The sequence below is a fragment of the Myotis lucifugus genome, unplaced genomic scaffold (assembly GCF_000147115.1).
Source record: "Myotis lucifugus unplaced genomic scaffold, Myoluc2.0 scaffold_13, whole genome shotgun sequence".
Taxonomy (NCBI): domain Eukaryota; kingdom Metazoa; phylum Chordata; class Mammalia; order Chiroptera; family Vespertilionidae; genus Myotis; species Myotis lucifugus.
Window position 1 is genome coordinate 744286 of NW_005871061.1, and position 19368 is coordinate 763653.

Here is a 19368-nt window from a genome sequence, read left to right on the forward strand (position 1 = left end):
GCTGCTTGTCATTTCTAATTCCCAGCTCAACTGTACAGAAATACAATGGCATGTTCTGGTTTAGTGTTTTATTCATAACTTTTCACTATTTTATTTTATCCAAGTTGCTTTTAGAGCCCCGTTTGCCATCTCTAGTGATTTAAATTATTTGAAATACTAGAGGCCCAGTGCATGGATTCATGCACTGGTGGGGTCCCTTGGACTGGCCTGTGCCCTCTCACAATCTGGGACCCCTTGGGGGATGTCGGGACTGCTTAGTTTCGGCCCAATCCCTGCAGGCCAGGCCAAGGGACCCCACTGGTGCACAAATCTGAGCACCAGGCCCATTTCAGCCCGATCCCTGCAGGCCTGGCCAAGGGACCCCACCAGTGCACGAATCCATGCACCGGGCCTCTAGTATGCATATAAGATCTTTGGTTAATCTCTTCACGTCCTCCCTCCTCCCCACTTCCCTCTGAGATTCATTAGTCTGTTCCATGTTTCCACGCCTGTGCGTTGAGCGTCTGCCCCCCTGGTGATCTTGCAAGTCATAGCTACTGGTCAAACAGTCCAACGGTCCAATGGTCAGATGGTTGCTTAGGCTTTTATATATATAGATATGGACATCTGGGATTTTCTTCTGAACTCTCTGATAAAACAGTATGCTTTTAACTGTTGAGATTTACGTTGATTCTTATCATCTCTTCTCTTGATTTTTTGTTTTCTTTCTAAATCAAAATGCTAGGATATATCTGTTTTAACCATATTCCTTCTACAGTGTTAAACACTCAAGCTAAAAAATACCCACTGAAAGTCAACATACAGAGTCCACATGCCAAGACACAGAGAGAATGAATATGAATGTATGTAATACTTGGTTTTCTGGAAATTTCAAGTAACATTGTCCTTACTTCTCTGCTCTAGGACTTCTGGTGGTAAGAATGATCATGATTCATTACTAACCCAAGATTTGTGTCCATAGTCAACATCTTTGTTTTTGTTAAATGTAGATGCTTGTGTGCACTGCTGATGGTGGTCTCCACTCTTCTCCGGAAGAAGAAGTTACCTCTACTGATCTTAAAGTAATCAAGAAAAAGGAAAAGGGGAGACGGAAAAAATATGCCTGGAAGCATGGCAGTAAGTCACCAGCCCTTTTGCTCATTGTGGCTGACTACATCTATCTGTTGAATCCTAATTACTTGTGAACCAGAGACCCATTTACCACACTTGGGTGTTTGGTTCATTAGGCATCCAGACATTCTTTAAGGAAAGAGTCATGTCATGAGCCAGTAGTTTATAACATGACATTTCTCCTTATAAAATTCAGATAGATATGTGACTACCATTAATATTATATGTTTCACTATGTTAAATTTATTTTAGTTACTCCACCACTTAAGAATGTCAGAAAGAAAAGGTTCCACAAAACAAGAAGAAAGGTTAGTTGCATGCTATTTCTGTGCCTACTGGGTGGATTGGGAAAGGATTATTAACAGGGTGTGGGGGAGGGGAAAAGAGACAGTTCGTTGGGGATTAATTTGTTCATTCATTTATATGTGCGATAAACATTTATTGAGTGTGAGCTAAATGCCACTGTGTGCTAGCAATTGGGAATATATAGTGAACAAAAAACCAACCTGATCCTTGAGGTTATAGGCTAGTCCTTTAGGTATCTGGTTGTGTCTTGAACTTGAAACTTCTGCTAATGCTTTTAGTTTCCAATTACAAGATTTAGTTTTAAAGTGAACCCATGCAGAACCTGAGATTTGGGAATTGTGGTTATGTTCCTAACCTTACCTCAGATTTTTAGAACCATGAGCAAGCTACTGGAGTATTATAGTTTGGTTTTATTTTTTTTAATTAAACGTTTTTATTTTTAAATAATTGTAGAGTCACATGAAGTTGTAAGAAAAAAAGGGAGTTACCATGTACACTTTACCCAGTTTTCCCCATTGTAACTTTTTTTTTGCAAAATTATAGTACAATATCACAAAGAAGAAATTGACATTATTACAATTTACCAATCTTATTTAGATTTCTCCAGTTTTACTCCTACTCCTCTGTGTGTGTGTTTAGTTGTCTGCAGTTTTATACTATATCCACCTACACAGTCAAGATACTGAAAAGTTCTGACACCACAAGAATCCCTCATCTTGCCGTTTTATAGTCACACTCACCTCCCACCTACTTTATACCCCTATTCTCTAACCCCTGGCAATCATTAACATGTTCTATAATTTTGTCATTTTGAGAATGTTATATAAATGGAAACCTACAATATATAACATTTAAGATAGGTGTTTTTCCACTCAGCATAGTTTCCTTAATATCTGTGCAAGTTGTTGCATGTATCAATAGTTCATTCCCTTTTATTGCTGGGTAATTTCATGCTATGAATGTACCACAGTTTATTTAACTGTTCACCCATTGAAGAACATCTGGGTTGTTTCCAGTTTTTGATAATTATAAGTAAAGCTGTGAACAGGTTTTTGTGTGAACATAGCATCCGTTACTTTGGGATCAATGACCAGGAGTGCAATTGTTGGGTCATATGGTAGTTGCATGTTTAATTGTATAAGAAACTGCCAGACTGTTTTCCAGAGTGGCTGTACCATTTTACATTCCCACCAGCAATGTACCAGGATGTGTGAACTACCTTCTCTATATCCTCACCAGCATTAGGTGTTATCACTATTTTTTATTTTAGCCATTCTGATAGATGTGTAGTGATCTCCTTGTGATATTAATTTGCATTTCCCTGATGACTAATGATGTTGAACATTCTCGTTTGCGTATTTGCTATCTACTTAATCCACTTCAGTCAAATGTCTGTTCATGCCTTTCACCCATTTTCTAAATTGATTTTTAAAATTGTTGAGTTTTGAGAGTTATGATCTAAATATTAGGGTGTTTTTTGGGGGTCAGATATCTGGTTTGCAATATTTTTTCCCAGTCTGTAGCTGGTCTTTCATCTTCTTCATAGGGTCTTTCAAAGACCAAACGTTGTTGTTTTTTTAAATGAGGTCCAATTTATTGATTTTTCTCGTAACTTTTTGCGCAGTCCAGATCCTCAAGATTTTTTTCTATATATTTTTTCTAAAAAGTTTAGATTTTACATTTAATTCTACAATTTGTTTTGGAGTTAATTTTTTTATTATTTTATTATTATTATTTTTTTATTTATTGCTTAAAGCATTACAAAGGGTATTACATATGTGACCTTTTTTTTCCCCGCCCTTGACAATACCCCGGCTTCCCCTACCCCCCAGTGTCTTATGTCCATTGGTTATGCTCATATGCATGCATACAAGTCCTTCGGTTGATCTCTTACCCCCCTCCCTCCTGCCCCCCAACCCTCCCCAGCCTTCCCGCTGCAGTTTGATAATCTGTGTGAGGCAGCTCTGCCTCTGTATCTATTATTGTTCAAAAGTTTATAATGGTCTCTATTATCCATGAATGAGTGAGATCATGTGGTATTTTTCCTTCATTGACTGGCTTATTTCACTTAGCATAATGTTCTCCAGTTCCATCCATGCCGTTGCAAATGGTAAGAGTTCCTTCTTTTTTACAGCAGCATAGTATTCCATCGTGTAGATGTACCACAGTTTTCTAATCCATTCATCTACTGATGGGCACTTAGGCTGTTTCCAGATCTTAGCTATGGTGAATTGTGCTGCTATGAACATATAGGTGCACATATCCTTTCTGATTGGTGTTTCTGGTTTCTTGGGATATATTCCTAGAAGTGGGATCACAGGGTCAAATGGGAGTTCCATTTCCAGTTTTTTGAGGAAACTCCATACTGTCTTCCATAGTGGCTGCACCAGTCTGCATTCCCACCAGCAGTGCACAAGTGTTCCTTTTTCTCCACATCCTCTCCAGCACTTGTCGTTTGTTGATTTGTTGATGATAGCCAGTCTGACAGGTGTGAGATGGTACCTCATTGTTGTTTTGATTTGCATCTCTCGGATGATTAGTGACTTTGAGCATGTTTTCATATGTCTCTTGGCTTTCTGAATGTCCTCTTTTGAAAGGTGTCTATTTAGATCCTTTGCCCATTTTTTGATTGGATTGTTTATCTTCTTTTTGTTAAGTTGTATGAGTTCCCTATAAATTTTGGAGATTAGTCCCTTATCAGATATGACGTTGGCAAATATGTTTTCCCATGGAGTTAATTTTTGTAAAAGGTATAAGGTTTAGTTCAAGGTTTTTTTGTTTTGTTGTTGTTGTTTGTTTTTGCCTTTACTTGTCCAATTGCTCCAGCACCATTTGTTAAAAAGCCTATCCTTCCTCTATTGTATTTCTTTTATACTGTTGTCAAAAATTGGTTGGGTATATTTGTGTGAGTCTTTTTCTGGGTTACTTGTTCTGTTGTATTAATCAATGTGTTGATCCTTCCATTGATATCACATGTAGCTATATAATGTCGTGAAATCAAGATGACTGTTCTCACTTTTTTTTCTTTGTCAAGATTGTTTTAACCTTTTAGACAGCCTGTACCTTTCCATATAAATTTTAGAATAAGCCCAGCCAGTGTGGCCCAGTTGGTTAAGTGTCGTCCCATGCACCAAAGGTCACTGGTTTGATTCCGTCAGGGCACATGCCAAGGTTTTGGGCTGGATGCCAGTGGGGGGTGTTCAGGAGGCAGTTAGTTGTTTCTCATTAATGTTTCTCTCTCTCTCTCTCTCTCTCTCTCTCTCTCTCTCTCTCTCTCTCTCTCCCTTCCTTCTTGTCTAAAACCAATTTAAAAACATATTTTAAAAAGATTACATATTAAATTTTAGAATAAGTTTGTCTATGTCTATAGAAAAGTCTTGTTGGAATTTTGATAAGGAATTGCATCAAACCTATAGATTAATCTGAGGAGACTTTACATCTTTACTAGTCTTTCAATCTATGAATATGGCTGCCTTGGCTTTTATATTGTCAGTCTACAGCATTCATTGAATGCCTACTAAATGTAAACCTAAGTTAAGAATAGTTTTAGACTCTTTAAGCCAGGGGTCCTCAAACTACGGCCCGCGGGCCACATGCAAATACAAATATTGTATTTGTTCCCGTTTTGTTTTTTTTTACTTCAAAATAAGATATGTGCAGTGTGCATAGGAATTTGTTCATAGTTTTTTTTAAAACTATAGTCCGGCCCTCCAACGGTCTGAGGGACAGTGAACTGGCCCCCTGTTTAAAAAGTTTGAGGACCACTGCTAAGCCTTAGTGAAGTACGACAATCGTACTATAACTTCATTGTTTATTATGTTTTATTTTATAGCTGGTTGATTTCAAACAAGTCGAAGAAGTCAGCTTTACTGAAGTAGAGCAGTCATAATATAAGCTTATTGTTTGCCCTTAGTATGTTTTATTTCATAGCTTATTAATTTCAAACAGATAAAAAAAATCATAAAAGCTACTTTCAAGCCTTTCTTCTCATCACTAAACCTCACTCCCACACAAACACTGAATTTGATTCACTGAAAAATGAATTCATTGTTTAATGTCTGATAACTCCTAGAGGAAAAGATATAGTTTGGCCAGTGACCCCTTGTATTCTAATCAGCCTTTTTTCTCTGATATTTAAAATGCCATTTTTTATAAGTCAGGGTTCACTTTTTACCAGCAGTTGTTTGCAATCACTATCCCCCCTCAAAGTTCTAATTTCTATCTGTGGCATGACGAATCGGTTGCTGTGGAGATGATTATCTAAAACTGGTTTAAGGGAGAACACATAGCTAAGACCCATCTTTTAATAGGAAAATATATAAATAATAAAGATGTGGGGAAGTGGAATCTGGGAATTTGGATCTTAAACTAAATTACTTCTAAATAACAAATAAGGAATTATAGTTCTTTGCCAATGTGGGTCAGGGCAAGTAATTAAAAATTGAGGTCTAAGGGTTGCACCTCTGAGACAGGTCTTTAACATAGAGTTGCAGGTTAAAAAAATTAAATGTCTCAAGAAATTTGATTGGGAAAAAGAATAAGCTTAACATACACAAATCTAGAACCTGGTCAAGATTCCTTCGTAGCCCTAGCTGGTTTGGCTCAGTGGATAGAGTGTCAGCCTGTTGACTGAAGGGTCCAGGGTTTGATTTCAGTCAAGGGCACATGCAAGTGTGCAGGAGGCAACCGATCCATGTTTCTCTCTCATCATTGATATTTCTATCCCTCCCTCTCCCTTCCTCTCTGAAATAAATAAAAATATATTTAAAAAAGATTCCTTCATGAATAGCATTACTTAAAGTATAAATTTGGATGGATATCTTAAAGAGGGTTAATTATTTGAATTTGTATGTAGAAAAAGGGCTTTCCTGGAAAATACAGGGTGTTAAATGATATTACTAATATTCCTCCTACCCCCCACTTTGGTACAGTGCTCTGACTCTCCTGATTCAGAAAAGGAAGTGAAAAGACTGCTGTGCTCTGATGCTGAAGCTGTCAGTGTCCGTATCCTTTTGTATTAAACTAGGGGCCCAGTGCACGAATTCATGCACTTTGAAAGGAACTGTGGGCCGTGAGGCTGCAGTGGACACAGGGACAGGCCTCAGCCCATCCTCCGCACTCCTTCCTGGCCCCTCGCACCATGGCCCCTGGTTCCCTGTCTGCCAGCAGCCCCTCTTCTCCTGCTGCTGCTCCCATGCGCTGAGGGCACTGGCCCCACTCGCACCCACTGCTGGCGCAAAGCAATTGGGGCTGGCACAGAACAATTGGGGCTGGCACCAACAGCAGGTGTGAGTGGCAGCTGCCAGACTCAATCACCCCTCAGGAGCAGGGGGAGGTGGAAAAGCCCTGAGGGTTGATCAGGGCCGGCAGCTGCTGCTCGCACCCACTGACGGTGCCCAGTGATTGGGACTGATGCCGGGCGCCAGCAGTGGGTGCGAACAGCGGCTCTGGTGCCAGCAGCGGGTGTGAATGGGGCCGGTGCTGGCAGCAGGTGCAAGCACCCAATGGAACCACAGCATATGGGAACAAAGAATTTTCAGTAACTACCAGAGGCTCGCCCCGATGACAGTGATTGGTGCCCTGTCTTGGTCTGGCGCTCCCACTCACCTGCTCCACCAATTCGCCATGGCCAATGCCCGCCATGTTCTGTGCTCTGCCACCTGCTGCTGATGCCTGCCATGTTCCGCGCATGCCCCCTGGTGGTCAGCACATGTCATAGCGACTGGTTGTTCAGTTCTGCTGTTTGGTTTATTCGCATATTAGGGTTTTATATATATAGATATGATATGTGTAGTCTGTTCCATTCCATATGTACTTGCTGACAAGTCCTCACTTCTGGTACTTATGTGCTGATTTTGATGTATAGAACTTAAGATTTTTGGAAATGTTACTTTCTAGGTAGGAACAGTGAATTCATAAAATAAAATTTTATTTACCAGTACTTGTGTAATTCAATATAATGCACTTCTCCATACTAGGAATCTGGATAGAAAGGCCTAAAGTTGGATTAAAATAAATAGCACTTTCAGCAGAGAGCCTCTTCTCTTTCAATGGCATCTTCTCCTTTCTTTCTGCTTTTTTCCTTGACCGCCCCTTTCAGGATGGGAAGTAATTGCTGAAGGTGAAACCAAGGAAATCGAAAGTAAAGGCTCTGTTCCAAGCTTTGAGATGTCCCCCGGAACAAGTGGCTATAAGCGGGGTGATAGCTCACCAGGTATTTTAATAAAGTTAAAAAACAGGAGCTTCAGAGAGGGTAGGTGTTGACGCTGTGCAAGACTACTCTCTATAGACTTACAGGCCAATTACAGAAGGATGCCTTTGCCCTTCTTTCTGCTTATTGGTCACTCAGTACTTTGTGGGTTTTTTATTGCGGTTCTAATCTCTCATCAATCTATGGTATTATAAATTTCTACGGGCCCTTAGATTCTCTAAATATCTTGATCATTTAATACATGAATGAATGTTACATTGTTTTATATTTCCTGTCCTTGTTTTTTTGAAGGGACTAATATTCCTACAAGAAAAATTACTTATAAAATTCATTGGTTAGCCCAGCTGGCGTGGCTCAGTCTTGAGCATCGACCTATGAACCAGGAGGTCACAGTTTGATTCCTGGTCAGGCCTTATGCCTGGGTTTTGGACTTGATCCCCAATAGGGGGTGTGCAAGAGGCAGCCGATCATTGAGTCTCTCATCATTGATGTTTCTATCTCTTTCCCCATCTCCTTTCCTCTCTGAAATCAATAAAAATATATTTTATTTTTTATTTTATTTATTTTATTTTATTTTTAAATATATTTTATTGCTTTTTTACAGAGAGGAAGGGAGAGGGATAGAGAGTTAGAAAGATCGATGAGAGAGAAGCATCGATCAACTGCCTCCCGCACACCCCCTACTGGGGATGTGCCTGCAACCAAGGTACATACCCTTGACCGGAATCGAACCTGGGACCCTTCAGTCTCCAGGCCGACGCTCTATCCAGTGAGCCAAACCGGCTAGGGCAAAAATATATTTTAAAAAATTCATTGATTGCCCAGGAAATTTGAGGTGAAGAAGTACAATGGCAGCTGGAATGGAAGTCACTTGAAAAGTTTCAGGTAGTTTCACCTTCTTCTTGCTTAAAACCAATAGAATATCATATGCTTCGGAGGATACTCAATGATTCTAGCAATAGCAGTGATGAGGAGGAGGAAAAGGATAAGTACCAGGACGAGGACGAGGACGAGGAGGAGGAGGAGGAGGAAGAGGAGGAGGAAGAGGATGATGATGATGATGATGATGATGAAGAAGAATTTTACTATGATGATGAGAATGAAGAGGCGGAACAGTATTATGAAGAGAATATGCAAAGGGAGCTACAGGCCAAGTTGATTGAATTTGGCCAGTGTAAGACAAAGGAAGGAATCAGTTTAATAGGTAAGTTAGAAGAAAAAACAAAGGGGTGAGACAGAATGGGTGGCAGTGCCTAAGATTGACTCTAAACATACATTAGTTGCAAGGCTAAGTTTGAAAGGTTACTGCTCAGATGCATAGTGGACTTTTATTTATTTTTTCTTTATTATATAGGATTTATTTGGAAAATGTGGGCATGGGCGCCCATACATGCAGGCATATACCCCTTAGACATAGTGGACTTTTCGTTGATTTGGATTTCAATCCATTAGTTTAGGCTGTGTTTAGATACATAAAGTTTCTGTCTATCTCTGTTAGTTGTAGAAATTCGGAAGCATATTCATTACATGGAGAAAAAGATCCAAGAGATTCAGTGCAGAGAACAAAGACAAAAGAATCTCATCAAGAAAGTGGAAAACCTGACGCTGAAGGTAAATTCTCATTGGCTGGTATAAAGACATCTTGGTATCTTACTTTGAAAATCCCATCTTGGGTTTCCACTCATGTCTTCCCGGAGCAGCATTCTTGTTCACTCATGAAGCTAAACAACCTCTTAGAACCCCCTAATAATAGCTCTACTTCCTTTTATCTGAGTAATTTGATAATGTCACGTAAGCATTTTTCGGAAGGGGCCAGGAGACTTGAAATAATAATTTCCAATATTGAGCGTTTCCTATGTGAAAGGCACAGAAAGAACTTAACATTTTACATGTATCATTTCATTTCATCCTTACATCCCTGAAATATAGGTACTGTTACTATTCCCATTTTATAGATAAGGATTTTAAATTCAAAGTGGTTAAGTAACTTTCCAAGGACCACAGAAAGAGGTAGGACATAGGATGAACCCTGTTGTTTGTACTAAGATGTATTCATTGCAGTGAAAGAGAATTAACTAAATTTGTTTTTAAATTTTATTATGCATCTTTGAATAAGAATCAATATCTTGATTTATTTTTATTAATACACATTTCAACTAAAAGAAAATGTATGTTTATGCCATGTTTGCTTTCCTTTTTATAGAGAGGGAAATTCTGAAGCATCTGGAGAACTATATTGAATGACCAAGTGACATAATAGATGTGAACACTTTGAAAGATACAGATATATGGTATTGTTGTTGCATGCAGCATAGTTAGGAATAGTAATATTCTGACCTAGTGCAGGGAAATGGAGGCATTCATTAACACCAAATTCCAAGCCAGCTTTTTATTTTTTATTTTATTTTTTAAAAATATATTTTATTGATTTTTTTACAGAGAGGAAGGGAGAGGGATAGAGAGTTAGAAACATCCATGAGAGAGAAACATCGGATCAGCTGCCTCCTGCACACTCCCTACTGGGGATGTGCCCACAACCAAGGTACATGCCTTTGACCGGAATCGAACCTGGGACCCTTGAGTCCGTAGGCCGATGCTCTATCCACTGAGCCAAACTGGTTAGGGCCCAAGCCAGCTTTTTAAAAATAGTTCACCACAATCAAAGGATTTGTGCTAACTAGAAAAATGTAACATGAGGCATTTCAAACCTTTATTTCAGGACAAGAAAAAATGCTATGTAGGGTATATAAAATCAAATTGATGGTCTTGTAGTTAGGGGGTGCAGTTTTTATACTCTAAATCTTTTAAAAAGAGTGCTCCTTTGTTATGACTGACAGTTTTCCTATGTGAAAGGCACAGAAAGAACTTAACATTTTACATGTATCATTTCATTTCATCCTTACATCCCTGAAATATAGTATCAAACTATTTGCCAAACTGTTTGCCTCTCTTGGTTCTTCTTTTTTTTTTCAGACTCAGCATGCATTATTTACACAATTTGTTTTTCAGAATCATTTATACTCTGTGCTGGAGCAGCTTGAGTTACAGAAAAAACAAAAAAATGAGCAGGTAAGAAATGTGTTTTCAAATCAATCAGAAAATATTTGATACAAATAATACCGCACCCAACCCTCAATCTCATTTCTGTTCTTTTTTGTCATTGTTATTAATCCTCACTGAGGATATTTTTTCAATTGATTTTCTAGAGAGTGGGAGAGGGGGGGAGAGAGAGAGAGAGAGAGAGAGAGAGAGAGAGAGAGAGAGAGAAGAGAGAAACATTGATGTGAGAGAGACACATCAATTGGTTGTCTCATGCATGCACCCTGGGGATGGAATCTGCAACTCAGGTATGTGCCCTTGACTGGGAATCAAACCCAAAACCCTTCATTGCGCGGGCTGACGCTCTAATCACTGAGCAACACTGGCCAGGGCTCTTTTCTTATTTTTAATCCTCACCTGAGAGTATGCCTTCATTGATTTTAGAGAGAGTAAAAGGGAGGGAGGGAGGGAGGGAGAGAGAGAGAGCGAGAGAGAGAGAGAGAGAGAGAGAGAGAAGAGAGAAACATTAATTGGCTGCCTCCCATACATGCCCCATCTGGGGATTGAACCCGAAATGGGTATGTGCCTTGACCAGGATGAACCCAAGACCCTTTGGTGCACGGAATGATGCTCCAACCAACTGAGCCACACCAGCCAGGGCTTGGCTGTTCTTTATAGAGGAACAGTAGTGGTCAAATCTTCTAAATGAGGGTAGCAGGTTGGAATAAGGTTTTGTGAAAATTCACTCATTCAGCGGATATTAAGTGGAATGTGTATTAAGTGAAATGTTCTGGATGTACACACAGTGTTTTTTAAACTTGATTCTTCAATTACAGTTTACATTCAATATTATTTTGTATTAGTTTCAGGTGTACATCATAGTGGTTAGAGAGTTAAGTAATTTACAAAGTGTTCCCCTTGATATTTCCAGTACCCACCTGGCACCATACATAGTTATTAGAATACTAGAGGCCCGATGTATGAAATTCATGCAAGAGTAGGCCTTCCTTCCCCCGGCTGCTGGCACCAGCTTCCCTCCGGCACCGGGGACCCAGGCTTCCCTCACAGCCCTGGCTTCGTCCTGAAAGTCGTCTGGTCTAATTAACATATTATGCTTTTATTATTATAGAGTACTGACTACATTCCCTATGCTTTACTTTACATCCCCATGGGTATTTTGTAACTACCAATCTGTACTTCTTAATCCCTTCACCTTGAATAAGACATACAATACTTGTCCTCATGGAGCTAACAGTGTAGCAGGGAAGGTTGACAGTAAACAAATTATACAAACTTAAAGGTGCAAATAGTGCCCTAGCTGGTTTGGCTCAGTGGATACAGCATCAGCCTGGGGACTGAAGGGTCCCAGGTGCAATTCCGGTTAAGGGTATGTACCTCGGTTGTAGGCCTGATCCCTGGCCCCAGGTCAGGGGGCATGCTGGAGGCAACCAATCAATGTATCTCTCTCACATTGATGTTTCCCTCTCTGTCTCTCCCCATCACTTCTACTCTCTCTAAAAAAAAGAAAATCAATGGGAAAAATATCCTTGGTTGAGGATTAACAGAACAAAACAAAACAAAACAAAACAAACAACAAAAAAAGAAGAGGGTGCAGATCGTGAAGAAGTGCTGTGAAGGAAAAAAAGTCAATGGTGCTCTTTGAATAAAGAGAGTCCTGATTTAATTGGGGTGTATGTGTGTGTAATGATCAGCCTTTCTGAGGAAGTTATACTTAGGTTGAGATCTGATGGATAAGTCCAGGCTAAGGGGATCAAGAGCTTTTTGGATGGAACATATGCCAGGTCCTACATTTGGAAAGAACTTAGCCTCTTTGAGGACCTCAGGAGTATTCAAAACAAGGAAGAGAGTGACAACATCAGGTTGGAGAAATAGGCTGATGCCATATTGTCTGGTCCCTTGCAGGCCATGATAATGAGGATGGATTTTAGTCCTAAATGCAATTAGAAGCCCTTGAAGAGTTTTAAGCAGGAGACTAACATTTAATTTAAAGGATCACTCTGATTCTTATATGGAGAATGTATTATAGGAGGGAAGGACTAGAAGAGGAGGCCAATAAAGAGGCTGTGTGGTAATATAATGAGATGATGGTAACTTGGACTAAGGTGCGGGCAATGGAAAATTATATATATATATATATATATATATATATATATATATAAAATTTTAACTGCCATACCATATAAATGTTTTATAACAGCTTTATTGAGATATAATTCATATACCATACAATTCACCCATTTATTTATTTATTTATTTATTTATTTATTTTTACCATCACTTTTTTAAAATGGAACTCAAAACGAATACTTTATAGGAGTCAGAGAAAAATACTGCTGCTTAGAGGCTTCAAGAAATTGGCATCATGTATAAATACATGCTACAGATACACAGATCCCCCTGATAAGGCCCTTTACCACGCAATGTCCTTTGCCCTGCAAACTATATAGAGGAAAATTTTAACTGCATAAATGAATTTAAGTATCTGACTATGTTGTAGGACAAAAATGGAGTAAAATTAAACATTATCATTCTCTTGATTATAAGAGGATACCATCACTTTCTTATTTGGCAGCAGTAGAAATACATCCATGTTGTTTTTTTAATTCACCAATTTAAATTGTACAATTTAGTGGCTTTTAGTACATTCACAGAATTGTGCAGCCATCACCACAATCAATCTTAGAACATTTTCATTATCCTCAAAAGAAACCTGTATCCATTAGCATTCACTTCTCATTTCTTCTGAATCACGCCTACGCTTCACCTCTAGGCAACTACTAATCTACTTCCTACTAGTCTACTTTGCCTATTCTGGCTATTTCATATAAGAAGAAACATATATATTCTTTTGTGTCTCATTTATTTCACTTAGCATAATGTTTTGAAGGTTAATCCATGCTGCAGCATGTATTAGTATTTTATTTCATTTTATGGCTGAATAATATTCTATTGTACCGATATACCGCATTTTGTTTATCCATTTATCTATCAATGGACATTTGGGTTGTTTCCACATATTAGCTCTCACTAAATAATGCTGCTATGAACATTCATATATGAGTGAATACTTTTTAAAGGAAGAATTGATGGGACCTAAGTCAATTACTGGATGTTGAAGGAGAAGTATTAAGGATGCATGCCAGATATCTAACTTGAATAACTATTATTTAAAGTCATAATAGAGTGAGCAGAGTGGAAATATCAGGGCAGTGTGTGATACGTGAGGGTCAAGTAGCTATATAGAAAATATATGCTGACTCCAGCCCTATACTTTTGAGGGTAACAATTTTAAAGAGATTGGAGATCATATTATGATAATGGGCTTAACATGGGACTCTTAAGGTAGAGATGATGCTGTCCCCCATCCCCATCCAACAAGGCTGGGGGAATTCTTATGTTCTGTATCTTCCCTTCCTCTCAGTAAATCACTTATCCAAGTACTGCTTATAAACAATCATATGAACGGTTAATGCCAAGATTGCTTTAGCACCCCCTAAACATCTGTTTTCATCAACATAAGTAGTTAATATTGGGGAGTGCTATTTTCAACATAGAAAGATAGCTATAAACTTTATTCACTCAGAGTCCTTTATGTTAATTCATTTATTTAATGTAGATTTATTGGATGCTTATTTAAGCTAGATTCTGCAGAGAACTACAAAATGCTTACAGCACAGTTTCTGCCTCCAGTGGGGAAGAAATCATGAGAAGGATAGGAATTTAAAGGACTGCGAGCTCACTATTGTCCACTGAGATTAGGGAAGACTTTATGGAGAGATGGTGTTGGACTGGGGCCTTAAAATGTGGGTCGGATTTTAATAAGGAGACAGAGAAAGGAGGGCAGTCTGTATAGAAAGTAGCATGCACAAAATGGCTCGGGGGTATTGATGCCAGGCAAGAGTTTAGATTTTTGATGTAGGTCATAATGAGCCACCAAAGCTTTTTTTTTTAACCTGGGGAGTAGTAATTCAGGAGGATTTCTCTTCCAGTAATATAGGGGAGAAATTGGAGTGGGGAAAGACTAGAGGAAGATGTAAGAGATAGAAGGAATTAGAACTCAACAATTGATTAAACTTAAAGGACAAAAAGGGGGGAGAAAGAGGAGTTCAAAGCCTGGGTAACCAGAAAATGGTGTGCCATTAACACAAATGAAGACAACAGGAAGATATTATTGGGGGTGGAGGATGGAGAAGATGATTAGTTGAGTTGGAAGCACTCTAAAATGGTAGAGTGGAGAGTGGCTCATGCATAGAAATGACCACTGAAGCTGTGGGGATAGATGAGTTAGCCAGGTTGACTGCTCAGCAAGATGTCTGAACCTATGGGGAGAGCTACCTTTAGGAGGTGGTGGGTGAAGCAAGAGCCCACAAAAGAGAAAATTGGACCAGTCAGTGGTTGTAATCACGGTCAGCATCTGAGTGAAAAAAGCCTCTAAATTACGGCAGGTGGCAATTATAGTAGTTTCAGTAGATGGTGTGCAGCACAGGATCATTTCGCAATGCTCCATTCTTTTCATTTCACAGAATGAAAAGCCACATTGGAATGCAGTGAACTAAACTGAATAATATTCAAAAACCATTTTTGTCCCACAGACAGTATATCTCTGAGTGTTATTAGTCACTTTGCCATTTCAAATAAAAAAAAAAATCCTACGTCACAAAAGGTTCAGGGCTTCTGGCTTAGAATGCATTAGGATAAGTAGAACACCACAAGCTCCTAATTGGTCAGGACTCTGAACCAGTTTCCAAGTGTCTCTTAATGTGGCAAGAAGCAGCAGCTAAGACCCGGTATAAAACCTACTGTGTTCAGTGAATCAAGAGGCTCTCCCAACTGCCTTACCTTCTGACTCTTTGAATATGACTACAGTAATCCCATCTCCATTACTCCCACACTGAGCTATGACCTCTGTATACTCTTCCCAGAAGTACAAATTCTTAACAGCAAGCATATTTAACTTTTTAGTATATTCAATTTTAAAGCTTCCTTTTACAAATTTGTCAAAATAAAGGACAATATCATGGCTGCAGCATTGTGTATGTATTCTTTTTGTTTGTTAATCCTCACTGAGGATTTTTTTAATTTAATTTTTAGAGTGGGTAAAAGGGAGGAAGGAAGGGAGGGAGAAACATCGATGTGAGTGTGACACAATTGGTTGCCTCCTGCATGCACCCCGAGATCCAACCTGCAACCCAGGTACATGCCCTTGAAACCCAAGTACGTGCCCTTGACTTGGAATCAAACCTTCAACCCTTGGGTGCCCAGGTCAACACCCTAACCACTGAGAAACACCAACCAGGGTTCTGTACACATTCTTTTTTTGTGGTTTTTTTTGTTTGTTTATTAATCCTCACCTGAGGATATTTTTCCATTAATGTTTTGTGAAGAGTGGAAGAGAGAGGGAAAGACAGAGAGAAACATCAATGTGAGAGAAACACATCAATTGGTTGCCTCCTGCATGTGCCCCGACCAGGGCCCAGGGTGGGAGAAGCCTGCAACCAAGGTACGTGCCCTGGACCAAACCAAACCTGGGACCTTTTGGTCTGCAGGCCAACACTCTATCCACTGAGACAACCTGGCTAGGGCTGTACACATTCTTGACTGTGGCATTATTCTTTGGAACATCACAACATTAACATACCATATAAATGTCAAATTACAGTTCTTTTTTGGTTCATATAAGTAAATTCTAGATCAAGTAGTAGAACTTGATGATTTTTTTCATGTTTTTCTGCCTCTCCCTACAGATAATTTCCCTACAGGAAAAACTGAAATTTTTTCTGGAGAAGTGAGGAGAGCCTTCAGCCTTGCACATCCAGATTGAAGACTGCATGAAACTGTGCATGTTTCCGTTTGTTTCATTGTTTTATGTTGAATCATTTGTATTTGTTTCTCTGTGCCACTTTTTGCTAACTATATTTGAAGTTTTTAGTAGTGTAGAAAGGGACAAATTATAAAAAAGTATAGACCTAAGGACCCAACTCAACTATGGGACTTTGCTTCTCTTTATGAATTTGAGAATTATTTATATTGCTCTGTTCCATGGTGCCATCAGATGATTCAGTCATGCTTGCCAAAGGCAGTCTAACCTTGAAGGCTATGCAGCTGATTTGCATATGTTTTAGCCTTTTCTTCTGTTTGCTTTATGTATTTTCTAAAACATTGAATAAATTGAGTCATTTCTACCAAGGGCTAGGAACGGCTACAGTGAATTTAAGTGCCTACTTCATGGCAGCTAATAGTAGGTTATGCTCTGTCTCTGTTCATGTAATAGGGGCTGCTTTCCTACTCAGGGATGATTTTTTTTACTTTATTAGTATTTATTTCATGCTGAATTTACTCCAGGGCCATAAGTTTTTGTTTCTTCAGTTTCGTCTGGGGTATCTTTTCCTTCTGTGCAACCTCTTCTTCTCGTTTAGGAACAACCTGCTCTTCTTCAGTAAGGAGCATCTCCATGTGGCAGGGAGAGCTCATGTATGAGTTAATCCGCCCATGAGCTCTGTAAGTTCTGTGTTGCATCTTCGGAGCTTTGTTCAGCTGGATGCGCTTAATGACTAGAGAATCTACATCTAAACCTTGAAGTTTAGCATTACTCTCTGCATTTGTAAGCATGTGCAGCAAAAATTCAGCACTCCTTTTGGGCCGCCGACCCTGTGTCCAACCCCACTGTTTGGCCTGGGCACACCTATAAACGCCACCATTATAATGAAGGAATGGCACACATTGCTTCTGTAAACGGGCACCCTTCACATACTTGGTGGCTTTTCAAATATGCATACCCTTGGCGGCCTGGGCAGTTTTATGAGTGCTCTTTTTTATATTTTATTTTTTACATATTTTTATTGATTTCAGAGAGGAAGGGAGAGGGAGAGAGAGATAGAAACATCAATGATGAGAGGGAATCATTGATCGGCTGCCTCCTGCACACTCGACACTGGGGATCGGGCCTGCAACCTGGGCATGCGCCCTTGACCGGAATCAAACCCTGGACCCTTCAGTCCACAGGCCGATGCTCTCCCCACTTTGTCAGACCAGCTAGGTCTCATAAGTTCTCTTAAAGTGAAAACAAAGATTTGAACCTCTTGATTTGAATAATTTTGTGAAGTTTTCTGAGTAGCGAACCATTTTTAGAGGTCACCTCAGGCCACTTACGGGAAGAGTCAGGGATGATTTCCTGCCACTACAATCTTTGCCCTGATGTTGTGTTTTTAGGACTGTGTCTGGTTGTTATTTGCTAGCTAAGGGAATAGAGCAGAGATGAAATTCTAAGGGTTCCCCTTATTCTGAGCCTCTTCATCCTAACCCCCATCAGAAAAGGTTAGGAAAGACCAGATGCTGTAATGACTATGCAGACTCCCTTAAAAACCATGGATGCATATGTTTGTTTTAGCTGCATTGTTAAGGTTTTCCACTCTGTAATCTTTAAGCAATAAATAAATTCTTCATTTTAAATGGATTGCTGTCACTTTATTAAGCCACTTCCAAAAGGAAACTGGAGAGATAAGCAGTTAACTATGATTAGGAAATGTCACAAGATGCTGTCAGTACTGGAGCTCCTTCTAAAGAGCTCCTAGGATAACTCCTAAAGAACTAAGCAAATCACCTCATATTAACCATAGAGCTCCAATATTTTTATTGAATTATGTTTTAGTGGAATGAACATATGGTTGAAATCCCAGCTCTACTACTCACCTTGGACATGTTTCTATACCTCTTAGAGCCTCCATTTCCTCATCTGGAAATCAAGGGTGATAATGCTGATTACCAAGAAGCATCTGAGGGTTTTCTGGAAGTAGTCCAGCTAGACCCAGGTCTGGTCCCAATTGATGAAGTTGGTGTTTCTCTGGGAAATGTACTCACAAATTTTCTCTGCCACTTCAGGTACTCCAATTCCAAATTGAAGTTAGTAAGCCAAGGGCAGAGAAGGGGAGGGAGGTCAATATGTATGGGAAGGGCCTATGGAGGAGGGATAAAGATGGAATGCTGGGAGCTAACTAATGCAGGGAAGAAGTGGAATTAAGGGAGATAGACATGTTAAGGGTAAACTAAATGAAGCCAAGATTAGGTGAGAAGTTATAGGACAGCTTGAAAACCAAAATGATATAAAAATATTACCTCCCTCCTCCCCCGCAGAAACCCAGAATTTAAAAGATGAGAAGAGAATGGGGAAAAGGAATTGAGTGTCAGAGGCAGAAGGCGGGAGAAGAGGCAGGGTTTGAAAAGAAGATAGGCCTTTACAGATGAAGGAAGGCAGGGGACTGGAACAGAAACAGATAAAAAGTACCCAGGGCACATGGCTGGAGAGACTGAGATCAGTGAGGGTGGCACATATGCCACACATGGCATCCAAGGGTGAGAGAGGTAAAAGAACCCTATCTAGTCTCTGTCTGATACTGCAGCCCAAGAGCAGCCAGAGCTCTGCTGAGAGGCAAGGGGGAAGGGAAGATAACAGGAAGGGACAAGGTCAAATTCATGTGTCTGCAGTGGCCTTTCATTCCTTCCAATACCATATCTCATTGTAATCCTGGGCAACTCCTTTGCCATTGCACTCCAGTCCCCCAAGGCATATTGCCACCCTGACTCTCCATCCCACCCAACATACACATATATGATACCTCACAAAGTCTTTTTTTAAAAAAACAGCCCAGTGATTCTGACTTTTGTATATTACAGACCTGCACTGG

At 39.6% G+C, this 19368-nt stretch overlaps 1 protein-coding gene and 1 pseudogene across 1 annotated transcript in view; one reads left to right on the forward strand and one right to left on the reverse strand.

Moving 5' to 3' along the window:
• TAF7L (TATA-box binding protein associated factor 7 like) overlaps window positions 1–16476 on the forward strand; it is a 21232-nt gene extending 4756 nt beyond the window's left edge. The window contains exons 4-13 of the mRNA XM_023750437.1: window positions 990–1116; window positions 1363–1418; window positions 5249–5290; window positions 6348–6420; window positions 7517–7630; window positions 8547–8675; window positions 8742–8831; window positions 9126–9238; window positions 10637–10696; window positions 16432–16476. Of these exons, the coding sequence (XP_023606205.1) occupies window positions 990–1116; window positions 1363–1418; window positions 5249–5290; window positions 6348–6420; window positions 7517–7630; window positions 8547–8675; window positions 8742–8831; window positions 9126–9238; window positions 10637–10696; window positions 16432–16476 (849 nt within the window). The remainder of the gene's footprint in view (window positions 1–989; window positions 1117–1362; window positions 1419–5248; window positions 5291–6347; window positions 6421–7516; window positions 7631–8546; window positions 8676–8741; window positions 8832–9125; window positions 9239–10636; window positions 10697–16431) is intronic.
• A 544-nt stretch (window positions 16477–17020) lies between these two features.
• On the reverse strand, window positions 17021–17491 carry LOC102423347 (annotated as a pseudogene).
• Window positions 17492–19368: the final 1877 nt, after the last annotated feature.